Here is a 27919-nt window from a genome sequence, read left to right as displayed (position 1 = left end):
CTTGGAGGAGTCCCGGAGGACAGGATTTTCTTTCGTGTTGTTGCCTAGAGTTTGTCCCAGAGGAGTGGTGGCTTGAAATCTTCAGAGGCTTTTGAGAAACCTGCTTCTGTCGCCGGGTACACTAGTGGTCTGAGACTATGGCAGGCTGCACTGTACAAGGTGGCAGAAACTACATTTCCCAGCATCCCAGAGAGCACGAGCCATCCCAGAGCACCACTAGAGGCCGGGGACTACAAATCCCAGCATACTATGCGCTCCGTCTTTTTAACTTGGGTTCCAGTGTGCCGAGCACTGTGCGCATATTTGGAATCCTCCTATGAGGTTGGTTTCTGAATCCTGTAACTTGAAACCCAGCAGGAAAGTCCTCTTTTACCGTGAAGACCTGACAGCCCACAGACAGTTAACTTCTGTTTACATGGAACTCAAGAATCTGCAAACCATGGTGAGACTGCAAACAACTAACAAAACCAGATTAAGCCATGGGAGATAATAGAACAAAATGACTTCCTCAAATAGTGCTAGTTTATTAGTCTGGGAGTGCATTTTTACTTGTTTTACAGGGTTTATGTTATATTTCTGCTTTGGACTGGGAGAACTAAAGATTGTATACTCTATGTCAGTACAGGAAGACTAAAAGAATTTGCCAATCCAATCTCTTTATCTTTTGATTTTAAATATGAGGAAATAGAGGCCCGGTGAGGCAGACACTGGCCACAGAGCACAGCAAGTTGACACAGTTAAAGTCTGGCTTTACATCTACTGACCTGCTGTGTAGTATCTACACTACTCTAGGGAGGTCATATTTTTAGAAGCATGACAATGTGATTGTTTTTCTCCTTAATGAATAGTTTTCTGAACTAGTGTTGAAACACCCAGAGAATAGGAAAGTATTTATTTGGTGGATTTCCTGAAAGGCGCTAGTATGACAGTTCTTTATCCTCAGTCTAGATAAGTCTTGTTATTTTGATGTGCTTTTTTGACATTTAAGTTGGCATTTAAGGTTTTTTTTTTTCCAGAATGTAGGTGAAGTTGGTTTAACCCTCTGTTGCCTTGGAGACGCCCATGTCCTTCCTGTTCTTCTTTCCTATTCCTGTTCCCACTTCACCCATTTGATAACCCATCCATTTTTGTTTGTTTGTTTGTTTTTCTTCCAAGTAATTCAGCTAGCCTTGTTTTGGGTTTTTGGTTTTGGTCAGGTACTGAGTTAAATGAAAGATATGCCATTTATTTGTTATTTGGAAGATATGTAACTGTTAAGGGAGATATGGAGATTCAAGATAGAGTTGATAAATGACATGAAAGAAATAACCTCAGAATGCCACAGAGGATTACTTCTTGGCTTTTTAATCAAGATAAAGTAGAGAGTGCCTTAGAGGTTCTGATGAAGTGACTTTAACAGCTGGTAAAACTTCATGGTGGAAATGGTATTTTAACTTAAAACAGTGGTTCTTAATCTGTGGGTCCAAAATCCCTTTGGCAAACCTTTATCTCCAAAAAAATTACATTATGATCCATACAGTAGAAACATTATAGTTCTGAAGTAGAACTGAAAATAGTTTTCTGGTTGGCGGTCACCATAGCATGACAAACTGTATTAAAGAGTCACAGCTAGGAGGGTTGAGAACCTCTTAAAGGAAGAGGATTTTTCCCCCATGTTAAATTTTTTTATCCTGAGTTATCTTTGTTAATGAGATGTGCCATACATTCAGTGAGAGAAGATATATACACCCATCAGAACCACCCAAATCAAGAAGTAGAACATTCCCAGCATCCATTATACTCTTTCCCAATCAGTAATGCATCCTCATATCTGGAGGTAATCAACCTGTTTCCTGGTTTTATGGCTATTAAGATATTTTATCTGTGTTTGAATTTGTATGTGGATTTCATGTAAACATGATTATGCAGTATGAACAGTGTAGGGCTTGTGTGTGTGTGCCATTTTTCTTGTTGGCAAACTGTATGTGCAATCACAGTTCATCTCTTAGAGAGTTGATGGGGATCTGAGTTCTATCATTAACAGATACACTATGAAGCGAGCATTCTTGTGTGCTTCCTTTTGTGGACACATTGTACAGATTTTAGGAAAAGAGTTGTTAGCCTTGTAGAATATATGTATGGTCAGTGATAGTAGATAGTGCTAGTTTTTCAAAGGGATCATAGAACTGAGGCTTTTTTGCCTGCTGCAAAGTTCTAGTTCCTGCTCATTCTTGTTGACCCTGTGTATTTGTCATAAGCCTTTTTAATTTTAGTCATTCTGGATAAATGTGATATTTCATTTTTTGTTTTTTTGTTTTTTGTTTGTTTTGAGACAGGGTTTCTCTGTGTAGCCCTGGCTGTCCTGGAACTCACTCTGTAGACCAGGCTCACCTGGAACTCAGAAATCCGCCTGCCTCTGCCTCCCAAGTGCTGGGATTAAAGGCATGCGCCACCACTGCCCGGCGGTATTTTGTTAAAGTATGCATTTCTACTTTTCTGATGCAGTCCACCTTAACTGCCTATTTGAATGGTCTTTTTGTCCATGTGACAGCTTGAGACTTTTGCCCACTTTTGAAATTAGGCGTTTGTTTTTATAGTCTTAGCGATTCCTTTTTCTGACATATACTTTGCAAATATCTTTTCCAAGGGTGTGGCATGTCTTTATCTCTTATTTGTGTCTCTTGGTTTGGAAATTAATCTCTTTATTGTTGTGTGCATGTTAGGGATTGAACCCAAAACCTTGCCTATGCTTGCTAGGTAAGGGCTTCACCAGACCACTACAGCCCATTCCCAGTACAGATTAAAAAAAAGTTTTAGATTTATTTATTTTATTTTATGGGCATGAGTGTTATGCTTGCATGTGTGTATTGCACCTTATGTGTGCTTGGTTTTCTTAGAGGTCAGAAGAGGGTGTCAGATACCTTGGAATGTATGACTGTGTATCCTGTGCATGTCTGGTGTCTGTAGAGGCCAGAAGAGTGTCCCAGATTTCCTGGAACTGGAATTACAGATGTGTGAGCTGCTATGTAGGTGCTGGGATTTGAACCTAGTTACTCTAGAAGAGCAGCCAGTGCTCTCACTACAGCCCCTAGATGCTAATTAAAAAAAAAAAAAAGAATTGTTTGATGCTAGCCTCCTTCATTCTAAGTAAAAAGGGCCTTTCCCATGTCTTCAGGATCTTAAAGTTTGTGGCATAGACTCTGAAGAAATCTGCTTAATTATTGAAATTCTTGGCATTGCTTTGCTATCTTCCCAGGGTACAAATGCAATACCATGAAAGACATTTTGCTTACTAAACTCAACTGCCTAATGTTTTTTTTTTAATTAAGACATTTTTATATGTATGGGTGTTCTGCTTTTATGCATTTTTGTGTACCATATGTGTACGGTGCCTGGAAGTCAGAAAGAGGGCGTTGGACCCCCTGGAACTAGAGTTACAGACAGTTGAAAGGCCACCATGTGGGTACTGTGAATTGAACTCAGGTTCTCTGGAAGAACAGCCAGTGCTCTTAACTTCTGAGCCACCCCTCTAGGCCCAGCAACTGCTTACAATTTTAAAGAAAGATTTACTTATTTTTTAATGTGTATGTGTGTTCGTGAGACCCATCAGCAGCTTAAAATTGAAAGAGATACTTGTTTTTAATTTGTATGTGTGTGCTTGAGTGTATGTATGTGCATCGTGTGAATGCTGTGTATGAGGAGGTCAGAAGGCAGCATTAGATTTCTCTGGAACTGGACTTCCAGATGGGTGTGAGCTACCATGTGGCTACTGAGAAACACAACCTGAGTCCTCTGCAGCAGTACGGGCTCTTAACTGCTGAGCCACCTCTTCAGTCTCCATCTGCTTGTAACATTTACTGAGTAGTGAACACGGTTAAGAATATCGTGTTTTGGCTTCAGAGAGCCCGGATTCCAACATTGCCATTTAACTGACTTAGGCTATTAGCTTTAGTTAGCATACCCGGAAAGTGAGAATATTTTATACAGGTCATAGCTTTATAAGAACCTGATAAGCTACATATGAACAACGGTCACATAGAATAGTTTACTAAGTAGTGTTGCCTTTAGGCTTACTGTTTTTTTTTTTTTCCGAACCCCAGGGGAACCGCAGTTGCCTGAGGGCACACTTGTAGGGAAAGTTCAGCCAAAGGGGTGGGGTTTTGGCCCAGGATAGTGGTGGCGACGGCTACTATTTGGGCCCTAGAATCACCAAGGGCACATTCCTTTCCTCAGGCCTCGTGTTTTACTTGCCTTGCCTCCTAGTTCTAGAGCTGCAACCCTGAGAGGACCCTCTTCTTCCTCCTCAGCCTCATTCTAGGTGGGAGGTGGCGAAAGCAGAGCAGGAACATTGTGTAGGCGGAACTCCAGTGCCGCAGTGGGAGGCTTCCGGGGGAACGGCACCGGTGACGGGTCGGCGGAGACAGAAAAGTGCCGGACACCGGGCCGATCATGGAAGCTTGACAACCTGCAGGCAGGCTCTGGGAGGCCGAGACATCGGCGAAGAGAACGGAGAGTCGGCGGGGACAGGTAGGGGAGAGCAAGAGGGCAGGTCGCTCTGGTCTTGGCTGGACTTCCAGCTTTGCTCCGGCAGGCGTTTCCAAGAAAGCCGATGGCCACGCCGCCCCGCCCCCGTTGCAGGACGCCTGGAGGCTCCTTACTCTGTGCTGGTGGCTAGGATCAAGACCACAAGTCCTGACGTCCACTCTAGCTGGCGACTGTCACCTTCCACGCGGTGGCAGCCCTCGGTCTGCCCCTTACGGTCGAGGCTGTTGCCTTTGATCCTTTTTGGTCCTTCAGAATAGCGTCCTCCCGAGATGGGAATTCACCTCCACTCCGTCCCTATCTGCCTCCTTGAAGAGCCTCTCATTTCAGGAGAAAACGTTGATCATCATCCTATTCTATCCACTCTCTATCCCCACTTGCTTTGCTCTTGAAGTTGAGATCTTCTCCCCATCATCCCATCCCCATCTCTTTCCCACCCTACTTCTGCTTAGTATCTTGTCTGAAAGTCACATCTGTTTTCTTAGGTGTGTCTGCTTGGGATGGGGACCAGGTTTTGTTCTTTCTTTTCTAACATAGTCTTCTCACCTCTCTGTTTCTCCTTTCCTTCTCCTCTCCTCCTCCCATTCCTCAGCTTTATTCCTACCTCCCCCCCCCAACTCTCTGTTTTCTAGCACTTCACTTTTTCTGTTTCTGACAGGATCTTGTTAAGTAACCCTAAGTGAGGCAATATACTTACTTTTCCTAATATCCTGGAAGGGCTGTGCATAACTCCACAAGAAAACCGTGTCTTTTGCACCAAACTATTCCTTGACATGTTTTTTTTTTCTTCATTCACTCACACCCCCATTTCTTTCATTTTGTCACACTCTTTTAGTGTGAATCATTTCTGGAAGACAGGTCTTATGTGGGATTCCTTTAGAGTCCATGCACACTCAGCATTTATTTGTATTACACAATCGAGGAACTCTTTTGTGCGTAATATTTTGAAGATGACAGTATAGTCTATGCATTGGCGGTTGGAGAGATGGTTCTGCAGTTTAGAGCGTGGGTTGCTCTTCTAAGGGACCTGAGTTTGATTCCCAACACCCACATGACGGCTCCAACCATCTGGAACTCCAGACTCTGGGTATCTGATGCCCTCTCTGGCTTTCTTAGGCACCCCCCCCCCCACACACACACGTTGCCCATTCATACATGCAGACAAAATGCTCTCATAGATTAATTATAAAATAATATCTGTATTGCTTCCTTATATCCTGTTATGAAGATTTCGTACAAGTTCTGGAGTCACGTTTGTTAAAATGTCTGAATCATCAGGAGGTCAAATAGATGCATTTCCTGATTTAAACAATGTATTTTTCTAGATTTGAATTGTCATTGCTTAAGCCTGTAAATAGTTTTATCATTTTCCTTTGCTTAAATGACATTTTATTTAATTACTGGGCAACCTAGTGCCTTCTATGATATGCTAAGCATCTCATTATTGTGGAGCCCTCTAGATGGAGTTTTTGATTAAATGAAGTGTGGCTCTTGCCTTCATCTGTTTCTGATGTGTTCCTGCTTGTAGGTGGGATTCTAGTGAGACAAAAGTTGCCTCTGAGCATGGGCAGTATTCTTCCTCTCTTAACCCACACCTGTGAGTGAGGTAGATACACAGCATACAGAGAGAAACTCCTTTGTGTCCTGGTCAGCTTTATGGACTTAGAAGGTGATACTTCTGAGGTGACAGATAGGGAAGTGTACTTTAGAACTGAGGGCAGAATACCTTTAACTCCAGGCTCGATTCTGTCCATCTCACAAAGTGGCTATTGTATCTCAATTCAGGAGTTGTTTTTGTGAAAATTTAGAGGTTAAAGTATCCTTGTGTCTGAACCAGCTTAAATTCACACTGTGGAAAGGAGAAGGTAGTAGATGACTGACCCATTTTCCTTTTGGACAGATCTCAAGATCAGAGAATGGCAGGTGAACAGAAACCCTCGAGTAACCTCTTGGAGCAGTTTATCTTATTAGCCAAAGGTACCAGTGGCTCAGCCCTCACCACTCTCATAAGCCAGGTGCTGGATGCTCCTGGGGTCTATGTTTTTGGAGAACTGCTGGAGCTGGCCAACGTTCAGGAGGTAAGAATAGTTTTCAGACAGTTCTCTATCTCCTCTATGCTATGATATTTTGATTCCAGGGTTGAGTCTCTAGGGTTCCAGTGAATTTCAACCTGAAGTCTTGTGGATTTGTTTGGTATCCTGTTGGAAAGATGGGGACTGGTGGGCCAGGGGTGGAGATCAAGGATAATGTCTTAGAGTTCTTTTATTCAGTGTTTCCCTTGAACTTGGATCAATTGGATTGAGTTGTTAGTTGTCCAAAAGATAGTAGGAAAGTCTGATTTTGACACAAAGTAATGTTCTAAGTGTTTGATTGTTACAGTCTTCCGTCACTGTACATGAGGGACCAGGTAGAACAAAGTAATGCAAAGCGATTTATGCTTCTCAACTTCCACTTGTCTTGCAGACACTTGAGTTTGCTTTATTCGTGTTGAGAAAATTGAAGACATTTATATGCACTGGAGGGAGTTCCCAGGCGATTTCAGTGTGTGGTGGGGCAGGCTCTCTTCCCTTTACCGTCACAGGCTTCTGCCTATGCAGGGTGGCACTGGCTGTGTGCATGACCACTGTCTACTGATCTAGGCCAAGGTACTTCTTGTTAATCATTTGTAGGATGCTGCTGAGGTTGGCCCTGGTGTTCTTGGTGGTGGTGATCTGCATATAGGACGTTGGCATCTGTTAGGAAGTTCACCTTTGGCCACAATCACAATTGCCATCAGCAATCTCAGAGCCAGTTTTAACCTGAGGTGTGGGTTCAGATTGTTGGGCTCAGTACTATATGTCTGCTTATTTCTCTTGATTGAGAAACTAGAGTTCTGTGACCACCTCAGATATCATCTTATGATGCCCAAAGATGGGAACGGAGTCACTTATTTTGGATCTTGTCTGTGTTGTAGCCTTAAACTTAGTACATAGCTGAAAATGATGTTGAACTTTCAGTGTTCCTGTCTGTGTATTTCAAGTTCTAGGATTATAGGCATGCACCACTGCATCTGGTTTTATTAGGTGTTGGTGACAACCTAGGGCTTCATGTGTGCAAGATAGGCGAGCACTGTACCAGTGAGCCACATTCCCAGCCAGCCTGATTTTTATTTTATTTATTTTTATTATTTTTATTTTTTAAAAGATTTATTTGTTTTATATATATGGATATATTGTAGCTGTCTTCAGACACCCCAGAAGAGAGCATCGGTCATCAGATCCCATTACAGATGTTTGTGAGCCTCCATGTGGCTGCTGGGATTTGAACTCAGGACCTCTGGAAGAGCAGTCAGTGCTCTTAACCACTGGACCATCTCTCCAGCCCCCTGATTTTTATTTTGTTAATTGTAAGTTTTTATTCGGTGTCATTCCTGCTTGTCATAGGAGGTCTGTGACAGTAAGGTCTGTTGTGTTTGCCCTTGCCCTTTGAGCTGAGTGCACAGCCTGACACATAGCAGACTGTCAGTAAAAATTCGATAATTCTTTGAGGAAGAGATTTGTGAATTAGGCTTATTTTTTTGAGATTGAGTCTTGTGTTTCCTAGGTTGGCCTTGGTTCTGTTCCTCCTGCCCCCACCTGCCGTCTGCTGGGATTGCAGGAGTCCGCCACTGCTTGGTTCAGCTCATTTTCCAATAGAAAAGATGATCAGTGTTTCTTCAGATTCGAGAAAAACCTGAATGAACATAACATGCCAAGTAGTTGTTTTTGTGATTGTTGAAAATTGGCTAAGAGGAAATAAGTGAAAGCAAGTGGGTAAGACCTTCCTAACTTAGGCAACTAGACAACTTTTGGAATGTTTGCACTAGAGAAAATAGTCTACTCCAACAACTGTAATTATCTATGTGAAAAGTAGGCCTTTTCAGTGGTCTTTCCTGGATCTCTTTCACTCGGATCCTGGATTTGAGGAAGCTCATGATCACTTGAGAGGGAGCTTGAGGCACATAAGGATGCTAACACACTTACACTCACACTGGGGCTTAGCAAATCACCTTTATCTATGTACGGTTTGTGTTTTTCCTATTTTGAGTCAGGAATAAGCTAGTTGCTTTTCAGTGTTCTGAAATTATGGATGCAATTGTTGGAACTTTTGTTAGGTAGCTAAAATTAAACAGTGTTGATTCTGTCTTGCTTTATAGTGGTTGGTAAGTTGGAAGAGGTGTCGTGTGTATGTGTTGCTGAGGATTGAACCCGCAGTCTTCTGCATGCTAAGCAGGTGCTATGCCACTGAACTGTGTCCAAGCCCTCTTTTTATTTTTATTTTGAGACAGAGTCTTTCTAAGTTTCCCAAGCTGGTTTTGTGCCTCTTCTGTAGCTCAGACTAGACCTGAGCTGGTGATTTCCCTTCTTTAGCTTCACAAGTAGCAGGGATCCTGGCCTGTGTGACATAACTCAGCTGCTCTTTGCATTTTTCCTGTTGATGTCTTTTGCTATCAGCATCAAAGATGTAACTTAATGAACATTTTTATTTGGCTCAGACTAATAATTCTGTTACAGTATAGTTTTCTGTCACACCTTCCATTGTGCTAATATGTCCAGGGTTTATAGTTCATATATAGCACCGAAATTTGGAACTAGCCGTACAGTTTGCTCAGATATGATTGATAGTAGGAGTCAACATAGTGAGCTAGGGGCTGGTGAGATGGCCCAGTGGCTGAAGGTGCCGTAGAAGCCTGAGGACCAGAGTTTGATCTGAGAACCTTCATAAAAGTTGGAGAAGAAAACAGACTTCAAAAAGTTGTCTGTGACTCTGCACATGTGCACTGCATACATGAGCACAGATACACATCATACACTCATCCTGGAACAGCAATAAAATAAATAAGCAAAAATCATACAGAGCTGGTAATAGACAGGATCACCACACTCTTGTTTTCTCTTTGAGACAGGTCTCATTTTCAAGCAGTCCAGGCTGGTTTTGAACTCAGTATGTAGCTTTGAACTCCTGATCCTCTTGTAGCCACCTCCTGAGGAATCACAGGCATGAGCCACTATGCTGCTTATGCAATACTGGGACAGAACCTCCTAGCTCCATGTGCAGGCTAGGCGAGATGGTCCCATCCATCAGTGTTTGTTCTAAGGCAGGAGATCTGAGAAAATGTGAACTGCCTCTTGTGCATAAATCTTTGTGGTGGAGTGAACTCAAAGCAAAGGGACAGAAAGAGGGAAGGAGGAGGCTACTGCAGTGTCTTACAGGTTGTGCAAAATGTCTTCCTGAGGAAGGAAGATTCACTTTTGAACTTAAATAATCTTGTTTGGTTTTTCTCCAAGAATCAGAATTGGAAAGGATCTTAGAGACTACCTAATCAAATAGTACAGAAAAAATGGCCATGACATCTTTGGTATGTGGTCACATGTCCTTGACTAGAATATTGTCGTGGTTGGTATAAATTTGTTGTGTGGTGAACTGAACTGAACTTTTCTTTCCTCAGCTTGCAGAAGGCGCTAATGCTGCGTATTTGCAGTTGCTGAACCTGTTCGCCTATGGTACATACCCAGATTACATAGGTGAGTGGGTTAGATCCTTTAGAAGACTTGTCTTAACTGTCGGAACTGTTTGTAGGGTGGCTGAGGTTTGGGTTATATAATGTGTGAGTGTGGGCAGGGTAGCTAGGTATTGACTTCACTGTATCTCCATCAGTCTGTGCTCCAAAGGTAACTTTATATAAGGATTTTCCTGATAACTGTTTAATTTTCTAGGTGTAAAATAGTGTGTGTGTGTGTGTGTGTGTGTATGCATGTGTGTGTGCTGTGTGTTTGCATGCGTGCATGCACGCATCTATGAACAGAGACCTTGTTTATTTCCCAGATTAGTGTCTTGAGAACATTTGTGTTCATATCAAGTGTTTGTAGAACATTTAACTAGTGAAGTAATGTGTTTTTCTGTTTTTTTGTTTGTTTGTTTGTTTTTTTTTTTGTTTTTTATTGAGATGGGTCTTATATATATAGCTCTGGCCAGCATGGAACTCACTATACAGAACAGGCTAACCTTGAACTCACAGAGATATCCCCATCTCTGCCTCCTAAGCTGGAAATAAAGGTATGCCTCACCACACCTGTCCTAACGGTGTTTTAAACGTTATCAGAATTTTTATTTTTTTGAGGGGTGGTGGTGAGATGGCTCAGCAGGTAAGGCACCTGGAATGAAGCCTCCCTGACAACTTGAGTTCAATCCCTGGGACCCACATGGTGGGAAGAGAGAACTGACTCCTGCAGGTTGTCCCCTGAGCTCTACCACACACACACACACACACACACACCCTTTTTTTTGCTTTGCTTTGTTGACTGGGTTATGTGTAGCACAGGGTGGTCTTGAAATCAAAACTTTCCCCACTTCATTCTTTTGAGTGCTGAGATTATAAGGATGACCCATAATGCCAGACTAGAACGTTACCAAAGTAAGATTCCATGCTGAAGAAAACTGGAAAAGAATAAAGCACAGACCATGATGCTATCATTAGACTGTGATACTAAGTGTTTTTCCCCTAAGCTCATGTTTTGTGTAATATAGATGGAATTAGACTGTATATGCAATTCATACCTTGCCTTTTCCAGACCAGAAAATATTTCCAATCCATATTTTCCAAATTTATATTTCTAAGTCAGATTCTTGCTGTGTTGCTTAGGCTGACTTCACACTCTGGCTGCTCCTGTCTGCACTTCCCAGCGCCCAGGCTCACAGATAGGAGCAGTCCTAGCTGGTCTCACTTTTACTGCTTAGTGAGCATGGACCACAGGGCTACATTCCTAGCCCTTTTGAATGTTTTTAGTTCTCTTAGTTTTTGTTAAAGTTTTTATACAATATATTTTAATCATATTCTTTTCTCTCCATCTTCTCCCAGATCCTTCCCCCCTCCCTACACCTAACTTCATGTTTTTTTCTCTTTCTCAAAAAGAAAACAATGAAAATAAAAAACAAAGTGAAAAACAAAAACAAAACAAAGTAAAACTCTCACAAAAACCATGGCGTCCATCCTGTGTTGCTTCCATAGAAGCTGTCCTGGAGGGCTGCTGCTAGGCTAGACCCAGTGCCGCTCCACTGGAAAAAACTCATTGTCCCTTTCCCAGCAGGTGTCAGCTACAGATAGCTTCTTAGGGGTGCGACCTTGTGTCTATCCCCCTTCTCTGTGTTGGGATGCTGTCTGGTTTGAGCCTCTGCAGGTTTCCAGTGTGCTGTCACAGTTGCTAAGTTCAGTTGTGCATCCAACCTGTTATATCTGGGTGATACTGTTTCCTTGGAGTTGCATACCACTTCTGGTTCTTAAAATCTTTCTGCCTTGCTGGCAGTGGTGGTGCACACCTTTAGGCAGAGGTCAGTGGATCTCCAAGTTTGAGGTCAGCCTGGTCTACAAGGCAGTTCCCAGGATAGCCAGGACCACACAGAGAAACCCTATCTTGAAAAACTAAAACTAAAACAAAAACAAAAGGAGTCTTTCTAGCTCCTCTTCTGCATAGATTCTCTGAGCCTTGAGGGGAGGAGTTTGATGAAGACATACTCTTTAGGGCTGGGTGCTCCAAATTCTCTCTCTTTGTATGTTGTCCTGTTGTGGCTCTCTCTGTTAATCACCATCTCCTGCAACAGGCTTCTCTGATGAGGACATTGAATGGTTTTAGATCATAATCTGAAATCAGGAGTGGACTGGCACGGTGGGTCAGCAGGGAGTAGCATTGCTGCTCAAGACTTCCAGAGTGGAAAGGAAGAAGGGAAGACTGACTGTTGTTCCCTGACCTCCACATCCACACGCACAGGACAGCATGAGTGTGCTCACGCTCATATTGTACACACCTGCACAAGTAGATTAAATAGTCGGGAGAGAGGGACTTGCCTATCCAGATGTTACCTTACTTTCTAGTTCATTTTTCTGTTTGTCTTAGTTTCACTTTCCTTTCCTTATATGTCCTCTTCTCTCCCTCTATGACAGTATAAGAGTGGCCTGCTCCTCAGGGCTCCCTCTTGTGTTCCTTGGCATTATTTCTTCCTAGTTCACTCATTCTGGGGTGCTGTCAGTGAACAGTTTGCCACTTCTGGGCACATGCTGTGTCTTTGCGCTGCTCTTTATTCTGCTGTCTGTGAGGCAGCACTGCGTGGAATCTGGAGGAGACTGCCTGCGTTAGAGTCTAGCTCTGCTTCTGCTAGCTGTGTGTCTCTCAGCAGATTAAATGGTCATGAGTACCTCGGTTTCCCTATCCATGAAATGAGAGTAATTGTACAACTCTCTCTTTAGGCTAAATATTTCCAGAATTTACAACTTTGTGGACTTTAAAAGGTAACACGGGGCTGTAGAGATAGCAGATAAGAGCACGTGCTTCTTCAGCAGAGGACTGGAGTGCCATTCCCAGAGCCACCTCAGGAAGCTTAATGCCATCTCTGACTCCAGTTCCAGGCCTAATGCACACACAGACACACGCACAGAATTGAAAATAATAAATGTTCTTAAAGAAAGGTAAGGTGGTATATGTACCTTTTTATGTAACATTCTCACAGGATGTAGGCAATAGTTGTAGTTAAACATACCCATAATTTCTCCACAAAACAAGTGAATAGTCACGAGTAGGATTAGAAAACAAACCTACCCTCAGTTCAATGTAGGAATTACCACTAGATGCATTTCAACATAAGGATTAGAAAAAGACGGTGGTGGCCCATGCCTTTAATCCCAGCAGAGTCAGGCATGTCACACAGGCTGGGGGTGTGCTGCATGTTATTAGTCAGAGTGGGCAGCTTTGTGCTGAGCTCTGGTTTGTTTATTTTTGTTTTGTTTTGTATTAAGACAGGGTGTCCTTCTCTAGCTTGTTTGCCTTAAGTTCAGATCTACGCCACTCCTTTCCAAGTACCACCAGGTGGACCTCTGAGTTCAAGGTCTTTCTGATCTATAGAGTGAGTTCCAGGGCAGCCAGGGCTACTCAGAGAAACCCTGCCTTGAATAACAAACAAACAGAAAAGTTGAGTTTTTGAAATCCAGAATTGTGGTTATGAGGTTACGGACATTTCAAATCTGCCTGGAGAGTGGCTGTGAGGTGAGCTGTGTGTGTGTGTGTGTGTGTGTGTGTGTGTGTGTGTGTGTGCGTGAGAGAGAGAGAGAGAGAGAGAGAGAGAGAGAGAGAGATCGAGATCTGACTGTGAGGTGAGCTGCATGCATGTGTGTGTGTTTTTGTGTGTGTGTGTGTGTGTGTGTGTGTGTGTGTGTGTGTGTGTGTGTGAGAGATCTGGCTGTGAGGTGAGCTGCGTGTGTGTGTGTGTGTGTGTGTGTGTGTGTGTGTGTGTGTGAGAGAGAGAGAGAGAGAGAGAGAGAGAGAGAGAGAGAGAGAGAGAGAGAGAGATCTGGCTGTGCTGATGTATGTAGCTGTTACTGTGGTCATCAATGTCAGTACGAAAAGTTCTGCTCATCCCCAAGGTTCATTTCAAACTCTTCTCCCATGAAACGTTTTTGTTTTTTGTATTTCCCAATTGAGATTGTATTTGTTTGCTTTCTCTTTCTCTGTCCCTTTTTCTTCTCTTCCTTTGGCCTTTTTGTCTTCCTTGTCCTCTGCCTGTCTGTTCTGCTTGTTTGACCTTTGCATTTATGGTATTTATTGCAACATCTGATTGTAAGATTGAGACTGGGCATGGAGGATCACACCTTTAACGTCAGCTTAAAGCAGGTGGATGAGGAGTTCAAGGTCACCCCGACTTACATAAGACCCTATCAACCCCTTATCCAAGCCACACTAACCTGACGACAGGCCCGGGGTTATCGAGTTGTGTCACACTCAGAGTTGTGTGGTATAGCCCCCGCCAAGCCCAGAGTCATATTCATCCTTGACTCCCTGTACGCCATCTGTGCATTGCACATACCGTGCTCAGGGAAGGTGTGTTGAACTTAACGGAGCTTCAGAAGGGACAGCACCAGTCTCCGTTAAGATAGTTGGCTGTGTTCTGTTTGCTCATGCCTGGCTTTGATACTGAGTGTGCTTTCTGGAAGCACATGATCTTCCAGAGACGGTAGGGCTGCTGATGGTGGGCTGCCGGGTGAGCGGGTGAGCATGTGAGCAAGTGCGCAGTCAGGACAGTGATCCACAAGGAGATTTTGTGGGGGAGTTGATGAGTTTATCATAAAAATAAATCCTAATTTTATTTTGTGTCTTGATTCTTGTGGTGGGTGGGACTGAACAGCCAACAAGGAGAGCCTGCCAGAACTGAGTGCGGCTCAGCAGAGCAAGCTGAAGCACCTCACCATCGTGAGCTTGGCGTCAAGGATGAAGGTACTGTCCGACCATTCCATCTTCCTCGGAACCCCGCTCAGGGGTCTCGTTGGCATCAGTGAAAGAACTTGCAGCTAGTCATATCCTAAGTGCTTGAAGTGTACTTGGCAGATAAAAAGATGATTAAAACGTGTGGACAGTCACTCCCTATTCTGTTTTGGAAAAGCAAGCCCAGCAGTGATGAATTGGTTCAGCATGTCTCTGTTCTGGCGTGCTGTGGAAATTCACGCAGGGAAAGCACTTGGCTATTCTAAGAGGGGCCTGCTACTTAAGTGCTTTTAAAAGATGCATCTTTTTACCTGGATGGTGGGGGTGCACACCTTTCACCCCAGCACTCAGGAGGCAGAGGCAGAGGCAGAGGCAGGTGGACCCCTGTAAGTTCGAGGCCAGCCTGGTCTACAGAGTAAGTTCATACATCTTCATATAGCAAGTGTCTGTTTTTGACTGTTGTTGTTCAGGTGACAGAGACTCTCACTATGTATTCACAGGCTCTCCTCAACTCACTGGGTGACACAGGTTGACCTCACAGTCATGACAGGGTTACAGGTATACACAGCACACCTGTAAGAAGCAAGGCTTCTTCCAGCTAGTTAGCAACTTCGAACCTCCTAGTGCACAAGTCACCAACTCATGCAGGAGGAGAGACTGCCGGTGGGGCCCAGTGGACTTTGGCTTATTTTGTGATACCGGGAATTGAACTCCAGGCTTGTGCATGTTAGGGAAATACTCTTTATCCCTGAGCCACAACTGAGAGGTAGATTTCTAATCTTTGTGATTTCCTTGTGATTTTTAGGGTCAATTTGCATTTTGCCTCATCTGTTCACTTTGTTTTTATTAATTTTCATATGCTAACACTAGGCCCTAACCTGTAAGATTACATGACATACTCACAGGTTCTCTGCCCAGCGTAGCTTACAACTTTTAACAAAGAGGGGGAAAACTCCATTTCTGTGCTCCTCAGCATAGCTTACAACTTTTAACAAAGAGGGGGCAAACTCTGTTTCTGTGCTCCCCTCTGCTCCCTTCTGTGCTCCCCTCTGTTCCCCTCACCTCTATTCTCACTTCTCTTGTCCACTTCTGCTTACGTAGCCATTTTATTTCTAAACTAGTACTGACAGCTCAGGGATTATAGTTGTAGGTTATTAGACATTCTGTTCTTTTTTTTTTTAAGCTTTTTCTTTTTTCTTTTTTTTCAAGATTTATTTATTTTATGAGTACACTGTAGCTATCTTAACACACCAGAAGAGGGCATCGGATCCCATTACAGATAGTTGTGAGCCACCATATGGTTGCTGAGAATTGAACTCAGGACCTCTGGAAGAGCAGTCAGTGCTCTACTGCTGAGCCTCTCTCCAGCCTGTCCTGTTCTTTTCGGTCATTGGTACGGGCTGGTTTTGGAGATATTGGTTGTAAGAGTTTTCGAAACGAGCACACACTTCAGGATAACCTGTGATCGATTTTTGTTGTTTTGTGTGTGTTCTGTTCTGTTTGGCCATCCTCTTCTGGGTAAACTATTCAGGTGTACGCCTTTGAGGCTTGCAGTCATTCAGCATTTTATGCAGAGTCTGCAAACTTCCAGAAGGTGGCAGTGCAGCACATGCGGAGGGTTTCCCTTTCCTGTGGAAGGAGGTTTCCCATCTGCAAGCGTGTGGATGTGGCAGCTGAGAGCCGGGTGAAGTCAGGGCATAGAGAACTGGAAAAGCACCTTCTCCGGTGCCACAGGTTCCACAATTTTCCGGTCTCCTATTATCTCAGATATTGGTGATTACCACTGGCCTGCATCGTGTAAGCACAGAGAGTCTCTGTTATTGCCTGTGTGGGTAATACTTGAAAAATGATTTTCAATGCTCGCCAACTGTCATATGACCTATCCACAGTGTATCCCCTACTCTGTGCTGCTGAAGGACCTGGAGATGAGGAATCTCAGGGAGCTAGAGGACCTTATCATTGAGGCTGTCTACACTGACATCATCCAGGGCAAGCTGGACCAACGGAATCAGCTCCTGGAAGTGGATTTCTGCATTGGCCGAGACATCCGGAAGAAAGACATCAATAACATTGTCAAGACCTTGCATGAGTGGTGAGGCTGGGAGATGGAGGGAGGGTCTAGCCTGTCCTTTGTGCTTCTCTCTGCAGCACCGTGACCTTCAGAAATGAGTGTGGGGCAGCCAAAGCTGGGGTCTTTGGACACTGAGACAGAGAGTGGGGCTGCATTTGTGATTATAGCTGTGTGGCATTAGGAAGCCTGGAAGGATGCCTGGTGCCTAGCTTGTAAAATTGACTTTAAATACAGCTGGGCTGTTTTAACAGTGGCCTATAAAATATTCATGTGGAGTTACAGATAGAGTCTCGGCATTCTGGCTGTGTGGCGCTAAATCTGCACCTTCTAAACATAAACTAAGCTCAGGAAGGTAGTGTTTGTCAGTAAGGTGTTGAGCTAGTTAGTGCTAGTGAAGCATTGTGAGCAATAGAACTGTCGATGGGCTTTTGTGATCTGGACCACAGAGGCGTAGAATGTTTGACAGTTGAGCCAGCTGGGTGTGGAGGTACATGCCTGTAACTCCAATCCTAGCACTTAGGATGCTGAAGCAGAAGGATTATGAGTTGGAGAATTTATCTCTTTATTCTCCTCTCCAATGAATAAATGAATTTAGTAAAAAGAACTGAGACTTTTGAATATATTCTTATTTTAGTGTAATTTGATGCTTGTAAAAGTGATTTCACATTCTAGGAGGATTGGTTATAAGCTATTTAAGTGATTTGGAGCACTGGGCGGTGGTGGCACACTCCTGTAATCCCAGCACTCTGGGAGGCAGAGGCAGACAGATTTTTGAGTTCTAGGCCAGCCTGGTCTACAGAGTGAGTGCCAGGACAGCCAGGGCAATACAGAGAAACCCTGTCTCGAAAAAAACCAAATCCAAAAAAAAAAATGATTTGGAGCTTATGAAATCAGAGGAGGCAGTTTTGAGGGAGAGAGCATTATTGAGAGTGAGGAGATTGTTCCTACATAGGTGTGTGACATGTTGTGTGCCATTAGGCAGGGTGGGCAGCTTTGTGCGAGAGATAGGGAAACTTGCTTTTGTTGTTGTTGTTTTTCCAAACAGGCCTTGTTCTCTAGCCCAGGCTTTCCTGGAACTAACTATAACTATGCATTCCAGGTTTGCCTTAAAGTCAAGATTTGTCCAACTGCCTCCCAAGTGCTACCACACCCAGGTGTTTTATATATATATATATTATGTATGTATGTATATAAAAGGCATCTTGCTTACATGTATAGAAGTGCGCTGTGTGTTTATCTAGTGCATAGAGGTCAGAAGAGGGCATCAGATTCCCTGGAACTGGAGTTAAGGATGATCGTGAGCTAGTGTGTGGACACTGGAAACTGAACTTGGGCTCTGTGTAAGAGTAGCAAGTGTCCTAACCACTGAGCCATCTCTTCAGCCACTAGAAGAGAATCTCAGAGCTCCTATTTATATGTTAGAGGTGGACTGGAAATAGAATTATTGTCCTGAGAAAGTAAAAACATAGCAAAATGTTGTACATATTGAATAGTAGTAGACAGTACATGAATTTTCATTGATCATTCATATTGATTTTCAAAACCTTTTCTATTTTATGAGATAGGGTCTCATTTTGTAAACCTGGCTGGTATTGACCAGACTAACCTTGAACTCAGAGATCTGTCTGCTTCTGCCTCTGTTTCATGAGTGCTGGGATTAAAGGCATGTGTCACCAAGCCCAGGGAGAAGCGGTTGTTAGTCAGGAAATAACTTCAAATTCTGAGGAAAAAGGCAATCTGTACAATAGAACATTTATTTTCTCTTTTGTAGAAAGGGATCAGTCAGTGTTACTTGTAGTTTGTTCCTCCTTCAGTCTTAGTCTGTAAAACTGTGGCTGCAAAGATGGATGTTAGAGCTGTACTCCAAGAAGCTGCCCACAGCTCCTGCTGCGCCCTTGGCCTGTGTTACATATTTAGATGATCTTGTTTGGAAGGAGGGAGGGGACTGATGACCACCTGGAAGGGGGGATGGTAAAGGAAGTCCCGTAAAGTGTGGGAAGGGTTCGGGACGGATGGTCCCTCCTGCAGGAGACTGCCTGGGCTTCACTGCAGCTCAGGGCCGGCTTTTCCATTGCAGGTGTGACGGCTGTGAGGCCGTTCTCTTGGGCATTGAACAGCAGGTTCTGAGAGCCAACCAGTACAAAGAGAACCACCACCGGACTCAGCAGCAGGTGGAAGCCGAGGTAAGGAGAGCACAAGCGTTTGTCCCTCTCCTCAGGGCGTGCCTTCTGGCCTCCATGGCCTCTTACGTGCACGTGTACACAGATGTACATTCAGGCACACATACATACACATGAATGAAATATCAAAAACTATTAAAGTTTTAAATAAATATGAGGAAAAGGACACCTTTGCCATGTCAGTTACAGTAACACAGTCCCTACTGGCTGTCTAGAAAAGTTAGAACAGACTGACTAGACAGAGAGGGCAGGACTCGTGGCTTTGTTGACTGTCTGGAACTGTGAGCAGGTGTTGGTCTCCTGGCCGAGCCATACTTCAGGGCCTTACTGTATGCTCACCTGAGCACAAGGCTCTGCAGAGGCCATTGTGTCATACCTTCCTGTGTTGTTGCTTCTGTTACGCTTGGCCCACATTATAACCATTTTCTCAATTGAGTAGATGAGATACATTTTCCCCCATTTGTCTTTAAATTACATTGTTGTTCTCAGAGGGGAGAAACTTGATGTTTTCCTTCCAAGTCTTGGAACAACAATTTTCTGGTGAGTTGTGCCTTCCAGAGCCTCCTTCTGAGTTCAGTCAGCCCAATGACAAACTGCCTGAGAAGTCTGTCATATTATCCTTTGATAGAAAACCATTAATAAGTATAGTTCAGTGTAGCTGGGGAGACATAATGCAACAGGGGCGTTCCCAGGCTCTGCAGCAGGGACTTGGGAGGGAAAGGGGCGATGGATGGCTCACAGCACCGCAGAGCCTTCATCACATTTGCTTTTGGAATCTATTTCTCTTTATATTTGAATGTGCCTGTGTCTGGTGTTTTGTGGGATGTTAATATATAGCTATTGTTACACGTTCACAAAATAGGCTGTGTTCTACCCAAGCTAGGTAATAGAACAAGAGTAAGTGTTATTTTTTTATTGTGTGAAAATCCCTCAGGAGTTAAGATGTTACAGTGTGCTAAAAACATGTCTCCTGGGTACCTCATAGAGAAATTCTCATCATCTCTCACGTCTCTTTAGTATTTCCTGTGGGCTTGATTTCTGTGGGCTTGATTTCTGTTTGCTTTTTTTGTTTTTTTGTTTTTTTTCTTTTGCTTGCTTTTCAAAATTTGGCCCAGGCCCAGGCCCAGACAGGTTTCAAGGCTTTGTACCCTCTGCCTCAGCCTCTGGAGTGCTGGACTGTCGTACCCATAGCATACCTGTCTGTCTCCCACACATGCCCCGTCTTCTTCCATCTCCTCCCCAAAGGCACCTTCCCACCCTGGGGAGCTCTGTGTCTCTACCATTGCCAAGTTCCAGGTTTGTTATGAGGCCCAGCCCACTGGAGTGACCCTGGGCCCCGTGCTTTAAGAGCCCTAGGTTGCTTGGGTGAGGGAGGTGGGGCAGAGTTGGCGATAAGCCAGTCCTCTGAAGGATGTCACAAGGACCCTGGTCAGATTTATATGGAAGAAGACACATTTGCAGGGTACTTGTTATCAAACGGGTGGGCTGCTGGTGGTGGGGGGACTAGATACCTTCACATCTTTGAGGCTAAAAAAGGTTTGACTGGTAGACCTGCTTGGGCAGGCAGCCTGAGTCCTGGATGTGGGTATCTGTACTCAATCCTGTACTGCCTGGCAGAAGCACTAGTTGTCATTGTCTGTTTTTCTGTCTGTTGTCTGTCTCTCTCAGTGTGTGTGTATTTGTATGTTCAGATACATAGGTCTGTAGGTGTGTGTGGCTGCCAGAGAACTACCTCAGGTGATCTTCCTTGGATGCTCTACTTTTTTTGAACCTGGGTCTCTTTGTTGGTCTGGACCCCTCCAAGTAGGCTGGTCAGTGAAGCCCAGGGATCTGCCTGTGCGCCAGCCACTAAACACGGGTTATAAATGTGTTCTGTGCTTGGCATTGTATATGAAGATCCAGTTCAGGTCCTTGTCCTTGCGTGGTAAACCCTTTGCTGACTATGCTATTTGCCTAGCCTACTAGTTGATTTTTTAAAAAGCAGAATTCTGGCTTTTATTAAAAGACTATTTATTTACTTATGAAGTATGGTCTCACTATCTTGTCCTGGCTAGCCTGGAACTCACTGTGTAGACCAGGCTGACCTTGAATTCACAGAGAGCTTCCTGCCTATCTCCCAGTATTAAGATAAAAGGTATGTGCCACCATGGCTGGCTAAAGTCATTTAAAAAAGATTTTACTTTTTTTTTCCTTTTGTTTTTTCTAGACAGGGTTTTTCTGTTTAGCACTGGCTGACCTAGAACTCAATCTGTAGGCCAGGCTGACCTCGAACTCATAGAGAAGCCTTCCAAGTACTGGGATTGAAGGCATGCCTGGCTTACTTTATTTATGTGTATATTGTGTATCTGTGTGTGTCTATGCTACCTGTATTTGGGTGCCTGAGGAGTCAGAAGATGATGTCAGATCCCTTCCGACTATGGGAGGTTGTGAGTTGCCAGATGTGAGTGCTGGGAACTGAACTGGGTTCCTCTGCAAGATCAAAAAGTGCTCTTAACTGCTGAGCTGTCTCTTCAATTCCAATCTGAAGAAACTTTTGAACATCAGTAAAGTCTATTCCCGAATCTATCACAGAATCTTGAAAAACATTGAAACATTTCGGGTTCAAGTCATTTACTATACTGGATGGTCAATCTACATAATGATACTGGTTCAGTATAAAACATATGTCCATTTTGATCTGGAAATCTCACTCAGACAGCAGATCCCCCACGATGGAGGATGCTCCCACAGTGTGCAGCAGAGAACAGTAGGCTCTTTATTCTAAATAGTAGGCTCTTTATACTAGTACAAAAACACTAGTCCTTAAACCATAAGCACACGGGCTAGGGAGGTGGCTACTGCTCTTCCAGAGGGCTCAGATTCGGGTCACAGCACCCGGTGGCTCCTAACCACCTGCAACTCAAGCTCCAGGGACCACTGCCCTCCTCTGGCCTCTGGAGCCATTTTCCAGCTCCTAGTTCCATGTTGTAGTGAACTCATTTCCATTTATCTATGAGCAGCCTGCTTGTCTTCCTCTGGGTTTTTGAATATCATTTCAGATTTTGTTGCAGAGGATTTGGGCTGCTTCTCTGTGTGGTCCTTTTACTTAGAACAGGACTCAGTGAGTTTCAGGTATGAACTGTAGGTCACACAAGTTTGTTTCTCCTTCCAGGTTAGCAACATTAAGAAGACACTCAAAGCAACAGCTTCCTCCTCAGCTCAGGAAATGGAGCAGCAGCTGACTGAACGGGAGTGTCCTCCCCATGCTGAGCAGAGGCAGCCCACTAAGAAGATGTCCAAAGTGAAAGGTCTGGTCTCCAGCCGCCACTAGGGCTGGCTGGGGCAGCTGGCACTCAGCAGGCCTGGGTCAGGTCAGGAGGGGACACCCAAGGCCTAGTTCTGCCCCTCTGTAACTGCAGTGAGTTCCAGATCTGCCCGCCCCTCACCAGTATGTCCACATCCATTGGTCCCATTGCGGAAAATGATTGCTCCTCCCTTGCCTCCCTTCCTAGTTGTTCCCTTCAGACTCAGGGGCTCAACGGATGCCATCCTACCAGGGTCCAACACTGCCCAGCTTCCCTGCAGGGGTTCTCGTCTCTGTGATGGGCTACCTCCCTCCCTGTCGTTGTTTTGCGCTCTGTCATTTTGTCGGGCTGGTCCTAAGCTGGAGGCAGTTTACCCAGCCCCGAGATGACTGTGGAGATGGCTCCTCTCTGAGTGAAGAGGGCCTTGCTTCCCTAGCCCCATGTACCACATCACCCACAGTGGTGTAGGTGTCTCTAGTCAGGTAGCCACGTTCCTTCCTCTCCTGCCTTACCCCTGTTGGCAGTGCCAGTTGAGGCCATGTAGGGATGTGGTGCTGGGCTATGTTTACTAAACCTTTGGGTTTTCAGCCTCTTAAGCCCAGCCAGGATCTCTCTTCAAGTTGGGTCACTGGGCTGACTAACCCCTGGTGTCTGATACCAGCGGGGGGTGCTTGGGTCTGTGGGCAGCAGAAGGTGTTTCTCCTAGCTTGGCATCCTCTGCTGGCTACTCTTCCTGCTGTCTCTGACTGCTCAGCCTTGACTTGGCATTGAGGCCCAGCTGCCCCCTGGGATTGTCTGCCAACATTTGCTCTCCCGAGATCTTTCATGCCTCCCGGCTGCCCCTGGGGTAGGAGTGGTGGTGCCGAAGCCCCTCAGACTGGTAAAGGACCATTGCTGCTGCTTTCTCCTTCCTTCCCGCCCCTCCTTGGCTGTGACCCAGAGCCCTCTGATGACATCAGTACTCCACTCCTGGCCACAGAAAAGGACTTGACTAGACTTTCTGAACTTGAACAGTTTCAGGTTATATTTTAATTTTTTTTTTGTACAGGTTGATTCTAATACATTTCAACATGCTTTTTTCTCCCTTTGTGTCAATATTTGTTATAGTCTAATCGCCAGGGATTTCTCACTTGGTTGGAGGGTATATCTTTGTAGGTGGGTGGGATTATGTGTGTGTGGGGGGGGGCTGGGGTTAGTGGGGGAGGTTGGGGGGTTGGGGGGTAGGGGTATGTGTGTGTGTGTGTGTGTATTTTGTTTCCTAAGGGGAGATGGAGGCCCAGTACTGATTTAAACCTCATTGAGTTTGAAAAAGCACATTTTAGGGGGAAAAAAAAGAAGAAAAAAAATGTAGATTTGACATCTGTCATTGTAGAATATGGGGTTGTACAGCTGGTGGGTTTGGAGGGCAGTAATTTGGGTAGCTCGGAGAAATGTGATGCTCGTTTAGTGGCATGGTTAAAAAGTGGTTTGATCCAGTGTTGAAGTGCTCTTGTGTTCCTTTTATGCTGGTCCATATACCCATCTAACACTGTGCCTAACCATAGGTTCAGTGTGATTCCCAAAGTGTGCTTGATAACTCCCCAGAAGACACGCTGTGTGGAAGAGGCTCTGTTATTAAATAAATGTGCACTCCCTGCTTTCCATACCCTCACTGAAGTGCATTACTCAGGTCTTGGAGGCATCTTGGGGATGAAGCCCATGCCCACATTGATTTCACTACCGGATCTTTGAGGGTATTGATACATTTTGGGTAAGTTTTGATAAACAAGTACTTCTCAAGACCCCCCAAGAGATGTAGAACACCTCCCAGCCTCATAGACATTTCCCCCATGACTCTCAAGACCCCAGACAGGGACACACTGTGAGCAAGTTACTGCTGGTCCTCTTTTCCCCAACTGGCAAGTTAATTTTGAAAATTTTTTATTTTTTATTTTATTTTTTTCTGAGATAGGGTTTCTCTGTATAGCCCTGGCTATCCTGGAATATTCACTCTGGACCAGGCTAGCCTCGAACCCAGAGATCCACCTGAGAGCATTGGCCAGGAAAACACAACTCTCTCTCGGCTCCTTTGTTCTTACTGTGATGGGAGATTCTGTGTGAGTTCAGTTTCTCTCCCTGGGCCGATTTTTCTCCTCACCACCATTTCTTACATTTCTGCATCTTCCATCTCCAGTGTCTTCTTGACACTGCCCATCTTTTCTCTCTCTGCCTCCTCCTCCTCTTCCTCCTCCTCCTCAGCACCTGCGTCTGAGCAGCCGCCTTCTGCCCTCCCTCTGCCTCTTCTTTTTCATCAAGGACACCGTGGACCCCGGCTTTCTGAGCTAGCATTGATGAGTGCTCCCTCAGCTTTCCCGGCACTGTTACCCCAGGCCTTTCCTGAGTTTCCCTGCCAGCTTCCAAAGTTCTTCTGGGATGTGTTAGTTGCTTTCTGTTTTATGACAAAAATAACTTGAGAAAATCGAAGCTTCAGTGGATGGTTCCTGGTCTCCACTGTCTCTGGGCCGTGGTGGGCAGAGCACCATGGTGGAGCTGGACTGCTTATTTCTAGGCAGCTGTGAAGAAACTGAAAGGAAGGGCCTGGGACGAGATGTACCTCCCCTCCAGCCAGGCCCCACCTCACAGCATACAGGGAGGAGAGCACATTACAGATCCCAACTCTGACACGGACTCCTTCGTCTGTGCTTGCCAGGGGTCCCTGTGACTTCCCTTTGCTGATACACGTCCTCCATAGGTCTTGTGGCTCGTTGCCATGGCTCCAGTCTCTCCTCCAACCCCAGCTCTCCATCTGTGACTGCTCAACGTGAGAAGCAGAGCCAGTTGGCCATCCCCCATGTGTTGTCAATAAATGGTGTTACCCATCCAAGTTTCCTGTGGTTGCCATAACAAAAGACCTCAGGCCATGTGTCTTAAACAACAGAATCAATTTTCTCCCAGTTCTGGAGGCTGTAAGTCCAGGGTCATTGTGTTGGCAAGATCGATTTTTTCCCAAGGCCTGTGTCCTTTGTGTGCAGACGGTTGTCCTCATGTCTTCTCTGTCCTCACAGGACCTTTTCTCTGTGTATACAGATGGAGTTCTTCCTTCATGATCTCATTTAACTCCTCAGAGGTCCCATTTTAAAATACACTCACAACGGGGGGGGGGGGGGGGGAGGGGGCGGGGGGACTTCAAAATGAATTTACATACAAGTCCATAACCGTTCTTACCTGACTGAGAACGTGAGGTTTATCCTTAATGCATGCCCTTGTACTGTATTGGATTCAACCACATCTCCAGTTGCATCCTTTGCGGTGTTCATTATGTGCTAGGATGCAGCCAAGGTCAGAACATACAGGATTACAGAAGCAGAAGGAAGCCAGCTATGGTGCTCCATGCTTGTAATCCCTGCACTCAAAATGATGCAGGAGACTAGCTTAGGGCTAGCCTGGGTTACAAGTATGAGCCTTCTCAAAACAACATCAGAGTAGATGGAAAGAAATGATAGATGAGAAGAAGTAAACTGCCAAGTCAAAATTACAAATCAAAGCTTTTTTTTTGGATTTTTTTTTTTTCCTGAGACAGGGTTTCTCTGTGTAGCCCTGGCTGTCCTGGAGCTCACTCTGTAGACCAGGCTGGCCTTGAACTCGGAAATCCGCCTGCCTCTGCCTCTCAGAGTGCTGGGATTACAGGTGTGCACCACCACTGCCACGCAAATCAGAACTTTTTTAAATATATAAAACAAAAAGGGAAAATACCCATCAGACCAATTAAAGACAGATGAGGAAAGAGGACCACAGACCTTAGGACCGTTAGTTTAAATGCCAACTTCAGTTAACAACAATTTTCTGGAAAGAGGTGGATGATCATAATTTATTCATAAGGTAAGGCAATCGAGAAATTAAAGATAGGGAAAGCTGCTTGTGCTCAAGCCAGATGACCTGAGTTCTGCCCTGGACGTGCGCGCACACACACAGTACTGACTCTTTCAAATTGTTCTCTGACCATCATGAACCCCCACGGCACGCATGCCTGCACTTGGGCACACATGCGCTCTAAGAGTACTTAAAAAAAAAAGTCCAGGCTTAGTGGCACATACCTCTAATTCCAGCACTTGGAAGGCCAGTAGGTCTTTGAGTTGGAGCCCAGTCTGGTCTACATGCAAGCAGACGTTTTAACAATCTTCCCCTGAGTGCTGAAATGCAGCTCACTTTGCATAGTGAGCATTCACATACTAGTTGGTTGGCCTGAGAAAGCTTAAGTACCACTCACTCACTGAGAGATGAGATCCTGGTGAACGCTTCCTGGCAAAGGCAAGTGGTTCTGGCAGTTACTGTAATCCCTGGTAAAGCTGTACCCTAAAGCTCCAGGAAACCTCAGAAGCCACCGCCACCCACCCTGACCAGACTGCTCCGATTCAGGAAAGCCTTGTATGCCAAGCACCTTACAGGCTACTGCAGGTACAGACAGACACAGGGTACTGCAGATACACACAGACACGGTACTGTGGACATAGATACAGGGTATTGTGGACACAGATAAAGGGTACAGCAAACAGATACAGGGTACTGTGGATGTAGCTACAGAGAGGAAATTGGGATTATGATGATGAATGGCGGGGCAGGGAAGTAGCTCACTGACAGTGCAAACCAAAACAACAGAAGTAAAAACCATAGGTATACCTTCATGAAGGCTCTGGGCTCCTGCTCATTTATTTTTTAAAAAGTTTTAAAATTTTTAAAAGATTTATGTATACAGCATTCTGGCTGTGGACCAGAAGAGGGCACCAGATCTCATAGATGGTTATAGACCACCATGTAGTTGTTGGGAATTGAACCCAGGACTTCTGGAAGAACAGATAGTGCTCTTAACCACTGCTCTTACCATCTCTCCATGCTTCGTGTTCATTTATTACTAAGGGTTTAGTGATTCCTTTGCATCCTTAACTGACTAGGTGATTTTACAAAAAAAAAAAAATTAAAGTTCCTAAGTGAGTCCTACTACCAAAACCTAGCAAGGGTTTTTCTTACCAACACCCATCTTCACTGGTCAGCGGGATGGGTCAGCAGGTAAATACACTTATTTTGCAGGCCTTGATAACCTAAATTTAATCCCACACATAATGTGGAAAGAGAGAATCAATCCCATAACATTATCCTCTGATGTCTGCAGTGTACAAACACATTGTTCATACATCTTCAATAGTAGCGTCAACTTGTTCATGGGTATGGATGAAAATAGTTAGAGAAAGCTAGGGACATATGTCTCATATGATACATCCTAAGCTAAAGGATGCTTCTTTGAGATGATAAAATTCCATTGTATTTGAATCCAATGCACATTGTCCACCATGCAAAGTGAGCTGCATTTCAGCACTCAGGGGAGGCTTGTTAAAACGTCTGCTTACTAATGAGAACATAAAACGTTGTGCATAGCGTGGTGAAACTGGGCTTATACCCAGGTATCTTAACTAGGGTTTTACTGCTGTCAACAGACACCATGGCCAAGGAACTCTTATAAGGACAACATTTAATTGGGGCTGGCTTATAGGTTCAGAGGCTCAGTGTATTCTCTAGGCGGGAGCATGACAGCATCCAGGCAGGCATGGTGCAGGAGGAGCTGAG

At 44.7% G+C, this 27919-nt stretch overlaps 1 protein-coding gene across 1 annotated transcript; it reads left to right on the top strand.

Moving 5' to 3' along the window:
• Positions 1-261: 261 nt before the first annotated feature.
• Cops7b (COP9 signalosome subunit 7B) lies at positions 262-25179 on the top strand. Its single transcript, XM_052191789.1, is given in 10 exon segments — positions 262-442; positions 4287-4487; positions 4490-4506; positions 6422-6599; positions 9989-10064; positions 14710-14798; positions 16676-16878; positions 18935-19040; positions 22189-23341; positions 23991-25179. Coding segments are annotated over 9 exon segments (1155 nt in total). The 5' UTR covers positions 262-316; the 3' UTR covers positions 22348-23341; positions 23991-25179.
• Positions 25180-27919: the final 2740 nt, after the last annotated feature.

The sequence above is a fragment of the Apodemus sylvaticus genome, chromosome 9, assembly GCF_947179515.1.
Source record: "Apodemus sylvaticus chromosome 9, mApoSyl1.1, whole genome shotgun sequence".
NCBI lineage: Eukaryota > Metazoa > Chordata > Mammalia > Rodentia > Muridae > Apodemus > Apodemus sylvaticus.
The sequence above is the reverse complement of the archived record's forward strand: the minus strand, read 5'-3'. Positions and strand labels throughout refer to the sequence as shown.